The sequence below is a fragment of the Hippichthys cyanospilos genome, chromosome 20, assembly GCF_059441005.1.
Source record: "Hippichthys cyanospilos isolate Australia breed blue-spotted pipefish chromosome 20, RoL_Hcya_1.0, whole genome shotgun sequence".
Classification (NCBI taxonomy): domain Eukaryota; kingdom Metazoa; phylum Chordata; class Actinopteri; order Syngnathiformes; family Syngnathidae; genus Hippichthys; species Hippichthys cyanospilos.
The window spans coordinates 5112362-5131109 of record NC_142388.1 but is presented as its reverse complement, the minus strand read 5'-3'; the positions used below and the strand labels follow the sequence as shown (position 1 = coordinate 5131109).

Here is an 18748-nt window from a genome sequence, read left to right as displayed (position 1 = left end):
GATGTTGTCGCCTCTCAAAGCCTTTATTATTATTATTATTATTATTGTCATCATGTTACACAGACACGGGGGCCAGGCAGTGCTTACATGTCGCCAAAAAGTACAGCATTTTCAAAGTCACGTGGTTGGTACATCGACACAAATCGGGAACAGCACTGTCAAGATTAAAGCAAAAAAAAAAAAAAACGACCTTTACATCTTTGTTTACTATTGTGATTTAAAATATCAACGATGATATTTTTTTTTTTTAATCCAAAATGAGATGTGAAGGTGATTGTGCTGGTGATGATGTCATAGGAGAAACCCTTCAATTTAGCGGACTGGAAAAAAAAAAATTCCAGTGAGATGTAACAGTTGGAGCTCCTCCAGTTTTCAAAATTCATTGAAAATGTAGCGCGCCCGATCAGTGTAAGCTGACTCAATGTGCCCAAGTTTAGAACAAGAGAATGCTACAAATAATACACAACAATTCAACATCATGGTTTTATTTTTTTTGTCCATTTTTTCCATAGATTTTCTATTAAAACAAAAGTGTCAGTAACTGACGTCAGTCAGAAGTTTTGCAAAACAAAAATCTCTTTTCACTTGCTTCCAACTCACTTCCAACGGTACCATTCTTTGCGTCGAAACCTCCCAAGCCGTCGCTTGTCTTAACAAAACTGTTACATTAAAACAAAAGCTGATTTTTTTTTTTAATTTTTGCACAAGATAGGCTTGAATAAGCACAGCTACAACCGTTAACGGGCCGCGTCGCCCCCTTAGCAAATGGGAACGAGGCCGCCCAGGGAAAGTTTAAAAAAAAAAAAAACTTGCTCACCAAAGAGCACTTTTTTAACAGTTTCTCCTTGACAAAAACCTCACGTCCACAAAAAATAAAAATAAAAAAATGATTTGGCAATACAGTGGTACCTTAACTTAATAGCAAAACATTTTTTGTGTCTTTTAGCATCCCTTCACCTCAGTCGCGATTTAAGCGAATAAATCTTGAAACAAATTCAATTCTGAAGTCAGGGTACCACCGTACTTGCCTTTTTTTTTGTACAGCGAAAAAATGCTTAATGGAGATAAGAGGTATTTATTTTACTGGTAAAATTCACAGCCTTCCAAATAGGGGCGACCAGGCAGCTGGGATAATGCGGAAGACAGCTTAGCAGTGTGTAAGTGTGCATGTATGTGTGTGTGTGTGTGTGAGTGAGTGTTTTATGTGTTAGCTATTCCTCCCGGAGTCCCCCAAGAAACCATCTCGGAGCCCCTCATTCTTTCAGTCTTTCCTCACACATTTAATTCCAAAGACATGTTATGTTTTTTTTTTTGTTTGTTTTTTTAATCAAGACATTAAATAATGGGTAATTTTTTTTGTGTTTGGCTAAAGGATTGTCTAAAATGGCTGGTGAATTACATAATGAATGATTTACCGAAGTAATTATTTCTTTAGGTACTAAAAGTACTAATCAATTACTTAAGGTAGAAAGTACTACAGTATTCGATATTGAATAATGTATAATGTAATCAGTTACTTTAGTACTCAACCCTGCGATTATGTTTCTTAGCAAGGAACGTCGATAAAACCCCCAGGTCACTTTGACCCGTGTTTAGTTATCCAAACATGGCAAGATACATGAAATTCAAATTCAATACTTTGTTTTGATGAGTGTGTTATGTTAATTTCTCAGGAACAGCAAAAATGTCTCTGGGTCAATATGACCCGGAGGAGTATTACATTATTGTGTGTGTAACCCTAAAAAATCCGGCGATTCCCCCCCAGGAATAGCAGTAATATATGCGGGTCATTTTGACCCGTGTTTAGCTTAACTGAGAAAAATGGCAGAAATTTTAAAATGCACTAACAAAAGGGTATAAAAATGACATTTTTCTCAGATAACCAAGCAGAGGTCTTGTCCCAAAAAAAATCATTTAGTGTAACATTTAAATGGGTCAATTTGACCCACATACCATGAGGGTTAATTACCTCTATTACTAAATAAATGTAATACCAGCTATTTTTAGACACTCCCTTAGCTAAACTCTTGCGAAAAAAAGAAAACATTTTAGATAAGCACCTGGGATTGAATGTCTTGAGAAAAAAAAAAAAGTGAAAACATGTCTTTGGGATGGAATAGGTTAATAAAGCCGAACAAACCCGAACGATGATGTCATGATTGACACACGCTAAACAAGTTGTGTCAAAAGAACAGAGCTACAGCAGAAGCAAGAAGTCGCCTTCCAAGTGCTTCACCTTTTTTTGACACGTGAAATTGTAAAAAAAAAAAACTATTTTTTTTTCCACACGCACGCACACAACTCAAATAGGGCTCAGTGTTCTATGAGTTTTCACACACACACGCACATAGACACACACACGCACAAACACGTGCACAACTTGAATTAGCTTACACGGACATTTGGGAATAATGCAGTGGATGGGGAACCTTTTTTTTGAGGGGAGGGTGTCAATATGACCCCCCCGTCCCTGCTAAATACAACACTGGGAACAGCAGCAATCATCGTCATTATCATCGTCATGTCACACTGCGCTGGGGAGTTCAGGCACACACGTACAGACCCCCCCAAAAAGGTGATGATTGAAATCAAAACGAGATATGGAGGGGGGGGGGGGGGGGGGGGGGGGGCAGTGATGACAAAAATAAAAAAATGAATGAAGGGGATGTTGCTGGAATACTGAAGAAAATCCTGAACACGCTGTCAGTGCTTTGTAAGCCTAATGCTGCCCACTTGTGGTCAGTTTTGGCACTGCAGGCTTGAAAAAAAAAACCCAGACTGGTCGCTCCTTTGTTCTGATCTTCCTTCCAGCTTCTCGTCTCCCTCCCGAAAATGTTCTCTTGAAATGTCACGTGATAAGAACTAGAATATAACAAAAAAAAAAAAAAATAGAAGAAGCACTTCATGTCATGTAGCGAGTGATGGCTCTCAGAGCGTATAAGAGTTCGGCTTGCATTCGCGCTTCCATAAGAAGCAGATTAACGTGGACCTGCGGGGGAAAACAAAGACATATTTAGCGATGATGTCTTTGAAAATAAATAATAACAAGTTCCTTGGGGTGGGGATGGTTCTACCTTCTCAGAGTGCTGGAACTGCCTCCAGAAGCTCTCGTACATTCGCTTGGTGGTCTTTTCGGGATTGCACACCATGGTTTTGATGTAGATCTTGAAGCTGCGGTCCAACAGCTGGTTGATCTCGCCGTAGTCATAGTCGTCATACCTGAAGACAAATAAATAAATAAATGCACTGACACCTGCAGATTTAAGGCCTGGATATCAGGTCTGTAAATGCTCCTTTCGTGTTCCTTGTCCAATTAATGGGAGTCACCTGATGCCGAACATGCAGTGGATGTAGTTCCAGATGGCCCTGCGCAGCATGCTGGTGTCCACGTCCTTGTGCGTGGCCATGGTGTTGTACGTCAGGTTGTACGCCATTTGGAACTTCTCGTCCAGCATCTGACCCACGTCCGGGTAGAGACGGTTCACCAGGGAGTAGCCGTGGTCCTCCCAGCTGTAGTCCTGCCGGGAGAAAAAAAATTGACTTTTTTGTGATTTGATTTTTTACTGGAGAAACGTTGACTCCATTCCGGAGTGAGTCGCTAAAAAAAAAAAAAATAAAAAATTACCCTGGCATTTTATCGTACGCCGACTGTTGCAAGTGTTTAGCATAAATTAGCTGCTAGCTAGCAGTGCGAGTGCACTGTTTTCTTGTAGGTGTGACGTCACTTGCAATTGAAAAAAAAAAATTCTGCTAAAATTTCTGCTAAAAGTTCTCCAGTGTTTATAATTGTTTTTCACCAAACAAAATACAAATTTCATTGTGTAGCGTTACCAAACATGTGACAATAAAAAACTCCTGAATGTTGAAAATACTCAATAGAGGTTTAATGGCGAGTGTACCTGCACTCTGAAAGTGGGCACGTGCTCGCCCCTCCTGGAGAAGTCCTTGTAGCCGTAGCTGGGGTCCTCGAAGTGTCGCGAGATGTCGCGGGAGGGCACCCACTCCTCGTCCTCGGCCGTCACCACCAGCATGCTCTCAGTCTTCTCGCGCTCGAAGCGCGTGGCCATCTCCTCCTGGCTGGCCTCTTCGTCGTCGCGGCACTCTTGCAGCTGCTTCATGCGCTCCATCAGAACCTCCACCTCGCCGTCACACACCTCCTGGACAACAAGGAAAAACGTTTGTTTTTTATCCCCCACTACCGTATTTTCCGCACTATGAGGCGCAACTGATTATAAGGCGCACAGAATAGAAGCTACAGTAGTGGCAGTGGTTACGTAATGCATCCACTAGATGGAGCTGCTCTAAAGGGAATGTCAACAAAACAATCAAGTCAGTCAAACTTTATCAATAGGATAATAAGCATTGTCTCAACTACGTTCACTTCCAAAATTAATAACCAGTTTTATTTTAGTTCTATTGGAAGAAAAGGGGGAAAATACCTCGATTACATTTAAAGACAGTTTACATCAATGCCAAGATGAATCAAGAGTTCAAAAGAATATCAATTTAACATTCACCTTATTTTTCTTTGTATCGTGCAACCAAAAACCTTAAAATTTATTTTTTTTAATTTCATGTTTCTGGATTTATTTGATAAAATCACACTTCAAAAAATACATTTGTAACAGAAATGCAGAGGTAGAAAATTAAGAATTTACATGCCTATTAATTTTTTTTTTATATCAAAGTTACAATATAACCTATTTTAAAGATTTGCCTAATTTAATGATTTTGCACGATTACACGCATGTAAATAATTTTGAAAAAATAATGAGGCCAATTCAATAGTTGAAACTGGAAAAAATAACAGAGGAAATTTGAATGTAGCATTACAAAAAAATAAAGATGCATTCATTCTATAATTTGACTAGTTTTTTAAAATGTATTAGTGTTTTGTGGCGCCAGGGCTACAACACGTGATTCCACAGTGCGGCGTCCAATTTGAATGACATTTAGGTAACCAAATACGGCCCGTGCCGCACAAAGCGCCAACACGTGGCCCAAGTCTCGTGCGCGAGACCTCCATGAAGATCACTCTCACCTGGCTGCCGAAGGGACTTTCATGATGGTTGTTGCCGTTGGCGATGTCGCAAACGCAGTAGTGGCCGAGCGAGGGCGGGCGGAAGGTGTGTCCGCCGTCGCAGTGTATCTCGGGCATGATGCCGCATCCGAAAGTGAAGGAGGCCAGCGAGTGGTAGTGCGTGAGCAGGACCACGGCGTGGATGAGCTCCGCCAGCGACCAGCTGTGCTCCTCGGCTTTTAGGAGCGCCTGGAAAAAGACCCGAGTTGGTTCCGCAAGACTTTTAACCCCGCCCCCTCCCGGCCGGGTTCCTCACCTCGATGTGCTCCTTGGTGAGCAGCCACGGCCGGTGGGCCAGGATTTTGTTGAGCTCGCCCAGCTGCTGCAGTTTTCTCGGGGCTCCGTCCAGCCCGTTGAGCCACTTGGGGTCGCCGCCCACCTGGAGGAAGTCGTTGACGTGCAGGTTGACCAGATAGGAGCACTGGTGGCGAGCCGCCGCCTAGACGAAGGATTGCGCAACAACCGTGAGAAGCCGCCTTCGAGAAGGGGAGGCGGCAAAGTCCGGCCGGGCACGTCGTACCATGATGCCGATGTAGTGGCGGTAGTGCAGCGACAGCGGCCCGTCCATCTGCAGCAGGTAGTGCTGCGTGCGCAAGAAGCTCTCCAGGTACTGCGGGTGGAAGCCCATAACCAGCGAGATGTTGTCCAGGCGACCGAGGGCGGCGAACGCATCCTCAAATATCGACTGTGTCCTGGTGTCCACTTTACTGACTTGAAGAATCTGAAGGGGAAAATACAAGACGGTTTTACCACTGGAGATTTCTTAATTGCCTGTGAGATACTGTATGAAAAATTGAAGAATATTGAAAGACGATGTATGATGTGATATTCCCTTGCCTTCAAGAAATGATTAGCAAGATTTGCTGCATTTTTTTTTGTACCTCTTTTTCAGGGATAAATCTGCTGGGCCCGTTTCCCAGGGGTCTTGGGATTCGCACTCCAAGATCCTGTAAAACAAATAAATGGGCAAAAAGACATTTCAATCACTTTTAATAGTTGTTATAGACTTAAAAAATATTTTAGAGCCACTTTGTGCATGTCGTACAGAAAAATGTATGACACATAAGACTCAGAAAAGCTTAAACCAACATTAACTATTTGCCTTGTCAATTTGTTTGGCACAACTGTGCAACACTTGAGGCACTTTTAAGACTTTCCAAACAATGATAAAATGTCAAGTATAATTGAGGCCTTCACGGTCGAAAAAAAAATCAGTTTTGAGGATAGAATCAGTAACCATGACACGGCAATGCAACACTAGTTGTTAAAAGTGACATTTTTTGAGATAATTATGGCTTCAGTGATGATTTACCATTTCTGAGGACAGCGTCAGTGAAGGTGAAGCATATTTTTGTCAACATGTGATGCATTTTCACAAAAGCAGGCATATGTCAGGAAGATTAGTTTTGAGTGGTGTCTAAAACCGTCAATTGTAGTGAATGAGTTCATTTATTCATGGTTAATCTTTGACGTTTTTGGCAGTCAATGGCAGAGAAAATAAGAAGTTCCAGCAAGTCAAATTGTAACTGAAGTGTTTGAAAAATAAAGATGTGCATGAGTGAAAGATGAAGTTGCCTAAACTTTAAACGTGTTTTTTCCGCCAAAAATAAGATTCCAACTTGCCAACATTAAAAAACTGCGGTAACTTTGTCAATTTCTGAACTACCACCATGTATTATAGATCATTTTAAAGGGAATGAGTGTACAATTGGACTACATCAATATCTCTGTTTTCATTTTCTGAGGCATAAGCCTGGTTTTGTTTTTTAAATGCATCACACATAATAAACATAATAGACAGGTAGTTAAGTGACATTTTTAAAGGTAATTAAGGGGTCGGGATGAAATACCAGTTTTTAAGACAATGGAATGCACGGCAGTCATATTAAATGTTAAAAAATGTATTTTTAAGAAACAAGACGGTAAATGGATGTAAAAGAACCTTTTTTTTTTTTTTTTTACATGCCTGGACATGTCCACTAAGAAGGTTGAGATGAATGAGTTGACCAGCAAAGTAACGACTTAAATCTATAATTAAATGCTTCGAGATGGCAATTCATAAAAGTGACTATTAAATTACGTGTTGGGGGCGAGGGTGGGGGGTCTTTAAAAACATTAAAAACATTGGAGCCCCCCCGCCCCCTCCTCTATAACTTGACAGACAAACAAGTCCGGACAAAAGACTGCACTGCAGCTCATTCAGTCGAAGGAAAAAAACAGTCGCCTGAGCGCATAAATCCACTGACATCTTTTCCAAACAACAACAAACACTCGAACGTTACATTTTTGCCAAACTGCATTGCTTTAAAAAATGATATATATGTATTTTTTTTTTACCTTTTTGCCGAGCCGCTCACAATGGGCACATATCTTAAACAAGTGTGTCACGGCGAAGGAACAATTCTCCACGTTCTCCGACGGTGACACTGCGTGCCTCATGTCTCGACCTCCCCGAACTTGGCTGCTTTTGGACCGGGTACGAAAGCTCCGCAAAACGACCCCCCGTTCTTTGTTCCAACGGGAGGCTGCTGCGTTCAAGCGCTCCGCTCTCGTCAGCTGTTGCGGGCCCGACAAGCAGCCAAGTCACTCCGGCAGCCTCATTTGGATCCCCCCCTCGCTCAGACATTCGGTAAATAAGTCGATGAGCTCTTGAGCGACGCACGAAGCGGCCAATCGCAAGGCGAAAACATGCTGCGGCGGACCAATGGCGGCAAGGGAAAGGGGCAGGGGGTGGAGCTAAGCGTGAGGAAAGAGGAAGGAGGGGGTCGAAACGTGAGCGGAAAAGCCAAACCCCCTTCCTTTGCTTTAAGAAAACATCACCACTCTTTCTCTGTTTCTTTTGTTCACTCGTGATTGAATTATCAATCCGTTCTGTAGACTAAACTATGGCTATTCTTAAAAGCTGGTGTCATGCAAACTGATCAACACGCAAATCAATAATCAAGGTAAACCAATCAAGTGGATCATTTGCTCTTTCCATTTCCAAAGGCATTCCAGTGGCGTGCAGAAACAGAACTCTCCTATCTGCGTCTCCATTTTAATGAAGAATCAAATATACTTGATTTACCAATGTTTCAGCATAAAAAAAAAAAAAAGAATTACATGTCTTATTGCAAGGCTGACATTCAAAATGCTAATGCAAAGATTTGACGTCTTTAGCTGTCAATGGCAGTGAGTGAGTTAGATTAATCACGTTGAATCATTGATGTCTATGGCCGTCAATGGCAGTGAATGAGTTAACGTAGTCACTGTCAATCTTTGGTGTACTGAACGCGTTAAATTAATCATATTCAATCTTTGACGTCTAAAACCGTCAATTGGAATGAATGAGTTCAATTATGCATGGTTAATCGTTGACGATTTTGGCAGTCATTTTTTTTTCATTCATGAATGAATGAATGAATTAAGGGTATTATAAGAATGAACAAACTATTAAAAATCAAAGTCTTGATCTGAACCCAACATCCTCAGTTTTCTGTGTTTGATTAAATCCACTGACATGCTGTGGGTCAAAATGACCCATTTGAAAGTTAGTTGAATGTTGATTTTCAGAAAAAGACTTCTGTTGGGATTATGTATAATCAACAGAATCATTAAACATATCATTTGTACAAATGTTATTGAATGCTTTTTGATACAATGCCTTTTGATTTAGTTTTTTTCTAATTTTGTAACTTTCTTGATAAGTAAAACTTGGGTCTAAATGACCCAGGAGACTCCCATTAATTTGGAATTCGTATTTTAGTTTATGAGTTCATATTTATGTGCTCTTTGTGAGGGGAAGGAGGGGGAAAGAATCACAATTTCTTAGTTAGCGGGAGTGGACATAAAAAATGTTTTAGAAACGTGTGGATAGTTACACCTGACCCCGGGTCAAATCGACCCGAGATGTTATTACTGTACTACTCCAGAGAAATAAACCAAACACACGGGTATAAATTAAGTATTGCCTTTGTTACCTAGTGAGGGAGTTTTGGTTAAACACACCTCTGGGTCATATTGACCCAGAGACATTACTGCTATTCCTTACAAACAAACATAACAGGAGGCGTAAAACCCCAATTTTTGCTGATGTCATGTGCACATTGTTAAAATACACTAGTCCGCCTGTAACCCAGTACATGCATGCGCTTGCTCCGAATTAAGCTCATAATCTCATCTGAAAGGACGACGAGGTCCGTCAGCCCTTGAACGGGGGGCTCTCATAGGTGCAGCCTCTCAGACCACAGATAATAATGTCATCCCTCCACTAATCAAGCCGTCTGGAGGACTCCCTTCAGAGCCATAGGACAGGAGAAGGGAGGGGAGGGGAGGAAAGATAAGGAGGACAGCTCTTATGGCTTTGTTTATCCCAACCTGAGGATAACACGTTCACTATTCCTAACCCACATGAAGAGGAGGCGGGCTGCGGATTTGGTACTAGGACCACTTTTTTTCTGCTCATTTTTGAAACAAAAACTACTAGCTAGCTAAATTTGGTAGCAGAGCAGAGCCAAAAATCCCCCCCCCCTCCCGTGGACTTTGATCAAGAGCCCGTCCAGCCAGTTTGGCAGCCAACTGCACGGCCGGCTCCATCGCACAGTATTCAGCAGGTTCATTGTGTGAGTCCATCCAGCCTCCCTCGCCCACCCTTCTCCCACCTCGGGACCCCTCCTGTTGCGGCGGGCGAGCGGGCGGGGTAGGGTGCTGGGGCGGAGAGGTAAACATGTTCCCAGGGGCTGGAGTCAGCACTCCCGCGGCTCAGCAAAAGCTGCAGGAGAGAGGCCGGTCAGCGTTACGACACGCCGGAGCCCCCTTTCACATAAAAGCGCATATAGGCTCAGGGGGGGTCCGGCTTGGCCGCAGCTATTGTCACCATGCACGCACTGATGATTCCGCCGGGTGAGACTGTTGTTTCAGTGCTTTTGCGCCGGTGCACTTCTTCCCACTGAGTACGAGATGACACCTCCAACACGTCGTTAAGCGCAGGGGTGCTCAACTCTTTTATCTCCACGGACTGGTCAACGCCTGAGATCTTTATTGTTGACTGGGGGTGTAATCGACGGTTCTCAATTTTATATAAAGTGCACATAAAATATGAACTCATAAACTAAAATATGAACTCCAAACTAATGGGAGCTCTCAACTTGTTTCTGTCTTCGCATGGATGTTGGGAGTGTTGAAAATACTTTTGAGGCTGCCGCCATTCGCAAGCTCATTTGGTTCGGTAACAAAAATGTAGAGAATACATTCCTTGTCACTCTGTGGGTTCTTTTTGGCTATGAATTAGTGCTCGAGGTCCTTGAGGCTAGAAGTCATTATTTCAAGTAGGACTCCTGGTATTGCCTGTTAAAAGCCTTCTTTTCCTTCCAAGTTGTAGGCTCGTCACCTGTCTCTTGACTGATACTTTTCACCTTTCTAAAGATGTCTGTTTCTTACTCATTTAACTTATTAGTGATGAAATTTTGCTTGTGTAAATCTGCTGTAAATGGTTTGAGTACAAAAAGGTTAAAAATTAAAGTAATCAGCATATAATGGCCATCCTGTTTTGTTTTTGTCGATGTCTGATGAGCTACATTATAATCGTCTGATTAATGGGTCAGGCTGTAAATGAAACTATCAACAACCAAAGGCCATATGCTTCATGGCACTTGCAACTGAAAGAGGCTATTGTCCGAGGTGAAATAAAAAAAAGTTTTACGGTACAGCATGTCTTGAATGGTACTGTTCAAACAAGACGATCCAAAGTTCAAACATTGGACCTGCTCGGACACCTGAGGTTGTTTGACGTGAAAGGCTTACAGATGTGATGGATGGTGATCCTAAAGAGGTGACAGCTACAAAGTTACAAAGTGTACTTTCTTGACTGAACGAATGTGTTCAAAACAGGAAGTCTGGAAATAAACATCGCTAGGTCCGTTTGAACAAGCTCGGCATACGACATTGAATTGTAATGACAGCACTAACCAGTGACCAGTAAAGGAGTTAGGCCACCCAGGCAATGGCAGAACTGCTATTTTACATATTTCCAGCCAGGTTCCTCTTGTTAGTTTTTGTATCATTTGTCCACCACTGGTACACCAATTATAAAGACCACTAAATTTAGCGATTATGTGTCATTAAGACAGTTACTAGGATACTACTTAACCTTTTTAAATCCAAATCTGCTAGTTCAGTTGAACAATTGAGATGTTTTTTCAGGGCTGATATTATTTGTAGTTGAGGAGACCGATAAACGATATTTGGAGCTAATATTCACTTCCCATAAAAGGTCAAATATTGATGTAAAAAAAAAAAAAAAAGACAAACACCACCTAAAAAGAAAAAAAAAAAGAATCCTAGCAGGTCCACTAATATTACAGAACACTAAAACAGATGATCTGGAGTCATGGCCAAAATTCTATTCACCTTACTGCTCGTAATGCTTTTAAAACAGTTAGTCTAAGATTATTGTTACTTACTAAAGCTTTAAATGTAAAATAAAAAAAAAACAAAGTTGTCATACGGCTTTGGCGCATCATAATCATCATTTATGGGCGAGTGACATTTTAAGGCCGTCATAGTTGAGCCTGTGTCAACAATGCACAATGCAATAGCTAAGCAGCCTATAAAAATGATGTATTTGGCAGTGCACGAGAGACAGCACAAGCACACACACACACACACACAAATGACAGGATGCAGCTTGTTGTTGCAGAGGATGAACTGTAAAATGTCATTTGTCACGAGCTACGCCATCACAATTAAAATATCGCACAAAAAGAGAGTAATGTGTTCCTGTTGACATGTTTTTACGATCCTCCTGCCAAATAATGAGGCACTTGCACAGCTTTCCATAAAGTTATGAATGTCAAAACTGCATTTAGTTGCAGTTGTGATATCAAATTGTTGTTGCATGGCATCGCTTTTAACAAGGTGTAAAAAGCGACATTTTATTGCAGACAGACGTAGTTCGTTCATGAAAGAGTAAGACGGGTGGGATGAGTCGAGGAACGAGAAAAACAAAAGAAGACGCGTTGCCAAAGTAAAACACATGTCTGGCTTTTTGTTTTCTCCAGCTTTGAAAACCATGCTGTAGATTTTTTTTTCTTTCTTTCCATTTACTGGGATGTTCAACAAGTGGCAGAAGTCCACTAGACCAGTTCAAACCTGACCTATGGGAGCACAGAGAGAGGAGGAAGCAGAAAAACTCTCGAAACCCGACACAAGCCTAGCAACAGACGCCTACCAATCGCAGGGCAGGACAACAGCCACAAGAGCCAATCTTCTCTTCGCTCTCACTCTCTCTCTTTTTTTTTTAACTCTGTTGTTTCTCTAAAAGGAAAAAAAAAGTTCCGCGGAGGTAATGAAGTTCACTGCGCAGCCTAATCGGGTTTGTGTTTCATAGAAAGTCATACAGTTTAGCAGCGGATTTGTCTAACAGGGCTATAAGAATGTTCACACGGCTCTCATTCTTTGGAAAAAAAAACAGATAAAAAAAAAACAGGAGAATTGTTTTTCTGTGTAAACGCTTTTTCAGGAGCTCCACATGTGTGTAAACTTTTGACAGAGAGAAAAGTGCGCAATCAGTGTTATCTCCTTGTAACACAAAGCTACCACTTCAACCCGCAGGAACGTTTTAACTCTTAAGTTTCATCCCCAAGCACGACGTGCACTTTTTGTCACCTCAAGTTGAACTATAGTAACCTTGCCGCACCGCAAAAGTCCCGTTAGACGTTTTGAATTTTAGATGACAAAACGTTTGTAAACAGGTGCAGGTTTTTGTCTCTTTTTGAGTGTTTAAAACAGTCTGCAATGCTTCACAAAGACATCACAGTTATGCATCGCTGTTATGATTTCTTTAGCCCATTTTCGATAAACAGTTTTTCACTATTTCCATATTTTTCACTATTTCCATATTCCTGATTTTTTTTTCTTTATTAGACCGAGTGAAGTCCAGTATGACTCTCTCCTCCCGCAATGTATAAATCCGTAAGACCTTTATGTTTCAGCAGTCATCTGTTGCAAAAGTCAACATGCAGTTAGAGCTAGCTAGCTATGGCTACAGGATCTACGTTGGATAGTTGCAAGGACATAACTCAGTGCTAAATTAACAATTATAAACAAGTCAATTGGAAACTTAGAAACCAATTTTCTTTCACGAAGACATTTAAATAAATGAAAATTTAACAAAAATGACTGGGGCTAGCTTAGGAACATATCTGCTAATATATCTGTCATAGTCATCGCTTTCCACATTGTTTGTGTGTTTAATGTTTTAAAATGTTGCAGCAAACATTTTCGTCACTTTCCACACCATTTGTTGTGAATGTTTTAAAATGTTTCAGCAGATTTTAGAAATGTACCGTGAGTCGGATAATTATGTTATTGTTAGCTTTTAAGCATAGATAGCAAGGTAAGATAGATAGCTATTATAAAGAAGTCGATATAAGTAACAGTAAAATGGAAACTTAGTAGCCAGTTTTCTTTCATGACAAACATTTGAATTAATGATAACAAAAACGACGTGTTAGTTTAGCAGGATACTTGCTAATAGGCTATATCTCTCAGCAGATTTTTGGATTATGCCGCAAGTCGGACAATTATGGTAATGCTAGCTTTTAACCATAGATAGCAAGGTAAAATTACATGTTCACCAGTATCATTACGGCACATACAGGGAGTATGGTGGACTAAAATTCAGAATCGAGAGGAAGCAGTGTTCTTTACTTTCCATGAAATGCGGAGGAACTTCAGAGACTTGAGTATCTCAAGGGGGATGGACAACCTGCTGATAGCTTTATTCAGGCAGGCGTGAACCTGCTAAGAGTCAATTTCCTAAATAATCGAAACATCACAACATTTGAGGGTGGAAAAGGCGTTGGCTTGCAAACTCCATGCGCACGTGAGGAAAAGCGAGTTCCCAGGGATGTTATTCTAACAATGGGAGGCCAGCTGTCACAATACAACAGGCTGAAGAGGAAAAAAAAAAATCCGATAACAAACAAAATAGATCAAACCATCACTTACTAACTTTAGAAACAACGTTGATGGGAAACGACTCCTTTCTAAAGTCGATTGATTCAGACGCACGTGAGATAGGGGAGAACTGTTGCAGCTATGACACAAAATGTATGCCGAGCTTATCTCTTACTACGAGCAAAACACGAGGCTGACAACATTGACCTTATATCAGCGAGGGGTCTCGCACCAGCCCGGAGAAAACACGGCAGCAGTTTAATGCTGGTGAACAACTCCTGGAATCACCAGCTGTTTTTTTTTCCCCCTTCGCTGCTGACTGATCAAAAATGACTCATCTCACTGTTGTTGTTTTTGATCAGCCTGCGGAGGTTGCAAAAGTACACACACACTGTACTTAAGTGGAAGTTATTGTTTAAAACAGTCATTTGTGGAGGGGGAAAAAAGTGGTGCGCGTGTTTCGACAAATTAAAAGGTGCTGAGTGTAGAGATATCACAAGTAAAAACTTGCCAGAAAATAGTCCATAACTGTAAATATTGAGTGAATTATTTGATAAACAAAAAAAAATGTTGATCAAAAGGGTTTGTTATTTAATTCTTTTTTTGAGTAGAAACCTTTTGCCCAGACAACAGTTTTTCGTATCTTTTTTTCTGTCATTCTGTCTGACCTGGAATGACTTTCAATTCACAGCTAAGATCACAATGGAATTGCAGTGAGATATTCAAAATAAACTTCAGTTTACCAAAAAATATATATGGACACAAATGCCTTACCATGCTTTTATTTTGAAGTTGCACTTTTTACCAGAGTTTACCAGTGGCTTGGGCTCTGTCATAACTGCGTCTAGCATGAAATAGCTGTTAGCTAGCAGCGCTTGAGTGCTCCATATAGGCTGGCGTGGTGGACATAAATGACTCTGCAAAGTTTGATGCTGACAGCCTTACAAAGTAGATGTTCCCACTGATTACTTTTTAACAAAAAAAAAGGTGTTTGTGGGGAAAGATTTATCCAAAATCTAAAGGGGAAATAATGTGCTGCCAGGAACAATTTAAATTGAAGTAAGAAAAAAAAATGACCAATGAAAGTTTACAAAAGTTGGTCATTAATAAGTAAGAGGAAATCTGTTATTTGGTCTCTCCTTGTTTTTCCCCAAGTGAAAAATATGTATTTTCTATTTTCATCCAAATATTTGATATTTGATTTGAATTTTCCGAATCCTAAATACTTTATGTCCCGCCACTATCAGCGTGTCGTTCTCCATGTAAAACTCCCACACGAACAGCCTGTGATCATTAACTATTATTGTCAACAGAATGACTCATGCATCCACCAAACTGGTCATGCAAATGCGAACGACCATAAAAAAAAAAATCCCAACAGGCTGTGTTTTATCATATACTGGAAGCAAAGGCGTTTGACTTTATGTAACAAGAAGAGGTGAAATTCCTGGGAGTGCTGATCCAGAATAAAGTGCACAGGCTTAACAGCAGACCACAACAGACACAGATAAAGTCTGATATAACCCATCAGGAAAGATTAGAAGTCGTCGTGTTTATGATTACCTTATTCCCCTTTGAATGTGTGTCACCTGGTTGACCACACATTGTTTTCCATGAGAATAGAAATACTCTGAAAACTTCACATGGAGGCAAGGGAATGCTTAAACTAAGTCGAAAATCCAAATTAATGAACTGCTTGATCTGGTTTGGGCCTTTAAAACAAGCTAATAGAGCCAAAAAACTGTAACACTAGGCAAGAAAGAGGGTTTACTTCCCAACAGTAGACCATCATAAGGAAACTGTGCCAGATAGGGGACTGTGGAGTTTCAGGTATCAGGAATTTGCTTGACCAGCACTTTGTTTACGTCACACTTTGAGCATGAGCTCAGCACTATTATGAGTGAAGAATCAGTGTAGAGAAAGTAGTTTGCATGATTCGCTTTTGAATTAATTTTACTATCCAACTTTTGCCTGGGTTGGATACATCTGCTCGTTGTTCATAAAAAAATAACATGTGACTGCCATTTATTTCCGAATCAACACACATTCACCCAAAGCATTTTGTAAATTGTGTGCTCATTGCCAGTATAATAACAATTTCATCCACATTTCCTGAGCTAAAATGTGGTTTATTTAGCAGGCATACTCAATAAATAATCAAAAAAGTAGCTCGAGGGTAACTAAAGAAGCCACAACGTGGCCAAAAAAAGGATAGTGAAACTGTTATTATACTGATATTTCTTTATTTTGAAAGCCTGAGAGGACATTAAGCCCAGCATTGCCATCTGTTGAACCCTTTTTAACACAACACAACAAGAAGTCATGAATGCCAGCCGTCGGACAAAGGCAAGAAAGACACAAAATTAAACGAAAAAAAAAATGTAGCAAAATACAAAATGGCTGGCCTCTCTTTTAACTATGATATTGGGTGACTGGAAAAATATAAGTCAATGTAACTATTAAAAAAAACATATATATATATATATATATATATATATATACAGTATATTGTGGATGGTGGTGGAGTGGCAAGAGGAAGTGATATGGCCTAATCACCGCCCTCAGTGTCTGATTCCTTCATTAAAAGACAATGAGCTCCAGCGCCGAATGAATAGCAGGACAAACGTTCGTACAGAACCTCAATGGCGAGTGACGTCACGCGGCAACTAACCCGTTAATGTTTAATCGTTTATGAAAGGCGATTAGGTGGAAACCCGATCACCTCAACCTCTGTCCTCTGTGCCTGTTATTCCAACTCATCATCTTCATTGATTGAGGGGGTTTTCATATTTGAAATATTTTCAATGTGAATAAAGCAAATTTTCCTCAATGAAGCTGCATTTGTTGTCATCGACCTGATGTTTCCTTTACCCTCATGCATATATGTTTGTAGGCAATAGCGGTTCTGCTCTGCATGTTACTGATGACTGTGGTGAATGGTGGATAAAATACGGGCCTGTGGTTTATACTGGTAGAGTCAGTTTCTTTTTTTTTTTTTAAGAAACGCTTGTGGTCAGTTAATCCAACAACTATCAGTCCCAGTATTTTCTACTTTCAGCTAGACAGACACATTAGCTGCTAATATGCTAGCTTTGACATACCACTCTAACACCTCAATAACATCTAGTCCGATCCAAAAATATTGGAACACTGACAGCAAGACTAAGTCATGATGATACATTCACTGGCCTCTCTTTTTCCCTGTGGACACCCTAAGTTGCCGAGACAGCGTCCAAAACAAAAGCCACGGCGAAGCCGCCAGCAATGTGTGCCAACAAAGGGGCACGAGAAGTAGAAATACACGCGGGGTGCAGACATGGTGCCACAATCAGGGAGCCGTCTAGCCACTTCCTCAAAAATGAAAACACCAGCGCATGACTTGGGATCATATGAGTGCAGACAAATGGAGAAAATGCTGAGACACAGTATCCGTGGCGAAATATGTCACCCACTCACATTTGTCACATGTAAAATAGACTAACTAGACTAAATACTTTTTATGTGTATGTGTATGTGTATGTGTATATATATATATATATATATATATATATATATATATATGGTGAGTATAGTATAAATCTTCTTACCCATATGTGAGGCGATTGTAGTTAGGGACGCTCGATACCACTATTTTTTATTTTATTTATTTTACTGATACCAGTACCAGCTGACGTTCAAAATATATCAGAAAAAAAGGCATGTGTGACTTTAATATGGTTCTCCTTTCCCACATTAGAGGGCATTAAAAGAGAGATGTCTGATACTCCTTTTTTCTAGACCAATACCAGTACAAGTGTTTGATTTTGAGTAGTCACGATACAAAGTACCGATACCACTATTACTTTCCATAAAAATTTCATGAAACCAATGAAAATATTCTTTTCTTCTAATTTGTAATGTGTAATCATAAAACTGCAAAACTAGCAACCGATACTAGTATTGGTTATATATAGCGAGTACCGATACCTTGAAATACGACCAGTTGTCAGCCTAATACTGATACTTGGCAACTAAAAACTCTTAAAAAAAGAAACAAACAGAACAAAAATCCACAATTTAGCAAAGTAAAACACTTAAGTAAAGTTTTGTTCATTAACAAGTGTTCTATTCACTTTTTTTGTGAGTTAAAAAAAGAACATCAAAAGGATTGATTGCAGTGAATGTAATATAGTTTATTTATAAACTGAATCTTGACCTTTAAAAACTCCCAGTGGACCTCATAACCCAGGCAGCAGAGTGTGTGTTGTGTGTGTGTGTCCTCTGTTAATGCCACAGGTAGTGTCAGACATATTTGCACTGTGGTTAATTTGTTACAAAGCAAGCGGGACCAAGAAAATGACAAAGCGACAGCTGAGCATCTTTTTTTTCTTTCACTTCTCACTCCCATTGGACTACATTTTTTTTTTTCAATCAAAGTTGTAACGTACAGTACACAATCCCGTGCTTGGCAGGGACGAGTTGCGTACGTAGAGAACAAACGGCGGCACGGAATGTTCTTAAAGATGGTAGCCGAGGTATCGCCGACGTGCGATGGACATCTGTCACGCTTGTGTTACGAAACATCGCCGCGCCAACAAGCAGCGGCGTTACGGCGCCTGATGCAAAGTAAACAAGCGCGGTGATGAGGTCATCCATTCACCTTCATTTGGCGAAAAAAATGTTTTGCGGAAAACCAAGAAATACTTTTAGTGGAAAATGGGCCTAACAGTTTTACACCTTTAAAATATCGAG

The 18748-nt window shown here is 40.5% G+C and overlaps 1 protein-coding gene across 3 annotated transcripts in view; it reads right to left on the bottom strand.

Annotated features, from left to right (window-relative positions):
- Window positions 1-2: 2 nt before the first annotated feature.
- The window catches only part of sesn1 (sestrin 1), a 54876-nt gene continuing 36130 nt past the window's right edge, over window positions 3-18748 (bottom strand). Inside the window, exons 1-9 of one of the 3 annotated variants that reach the window (XM_088403097.1) lie at window positions 7418-7685; window positions 5962-6027; window positions 5601-5801; window positions 5337-5519; window positions 5042-5269; window positions 3900-4157; window positions 3328-3518; window positions 3075-3219; window positions 3-2989 (exon numbers count right to left, since the gene is read on the bottom strand). In XM_088403097.1, the coding sequence (XP_088259223.1) occupies window positions 2903-2989; window positions 3075-3219; window positions 3328-3518; window positions 3900-4157; window positions 5042-5269; window positions 5337-5519; window positions 5601-5801; window positions 5962-6027; window positions 7418-7519 (1461 nt within the window). In that variant the 5' untranslated portion in view covers window positions 7520-7685 and the 3' untranslated portion in view covers window positions 3-2902. Of the gene's footprint in view, window positions 2990-3074; window positions 3220-3327; window positions 3519-3899; window positions 4158-5041; window positions 5270-5336; window positions 5520-5600; window positions 5802-5961; window positions 6028-7417; window positions 7686-18748 lie in introns of those variants that run through there. The other 2 variants (XM_088403095.1, XM_088403096.1) reach the window with 2 other exon arrangements.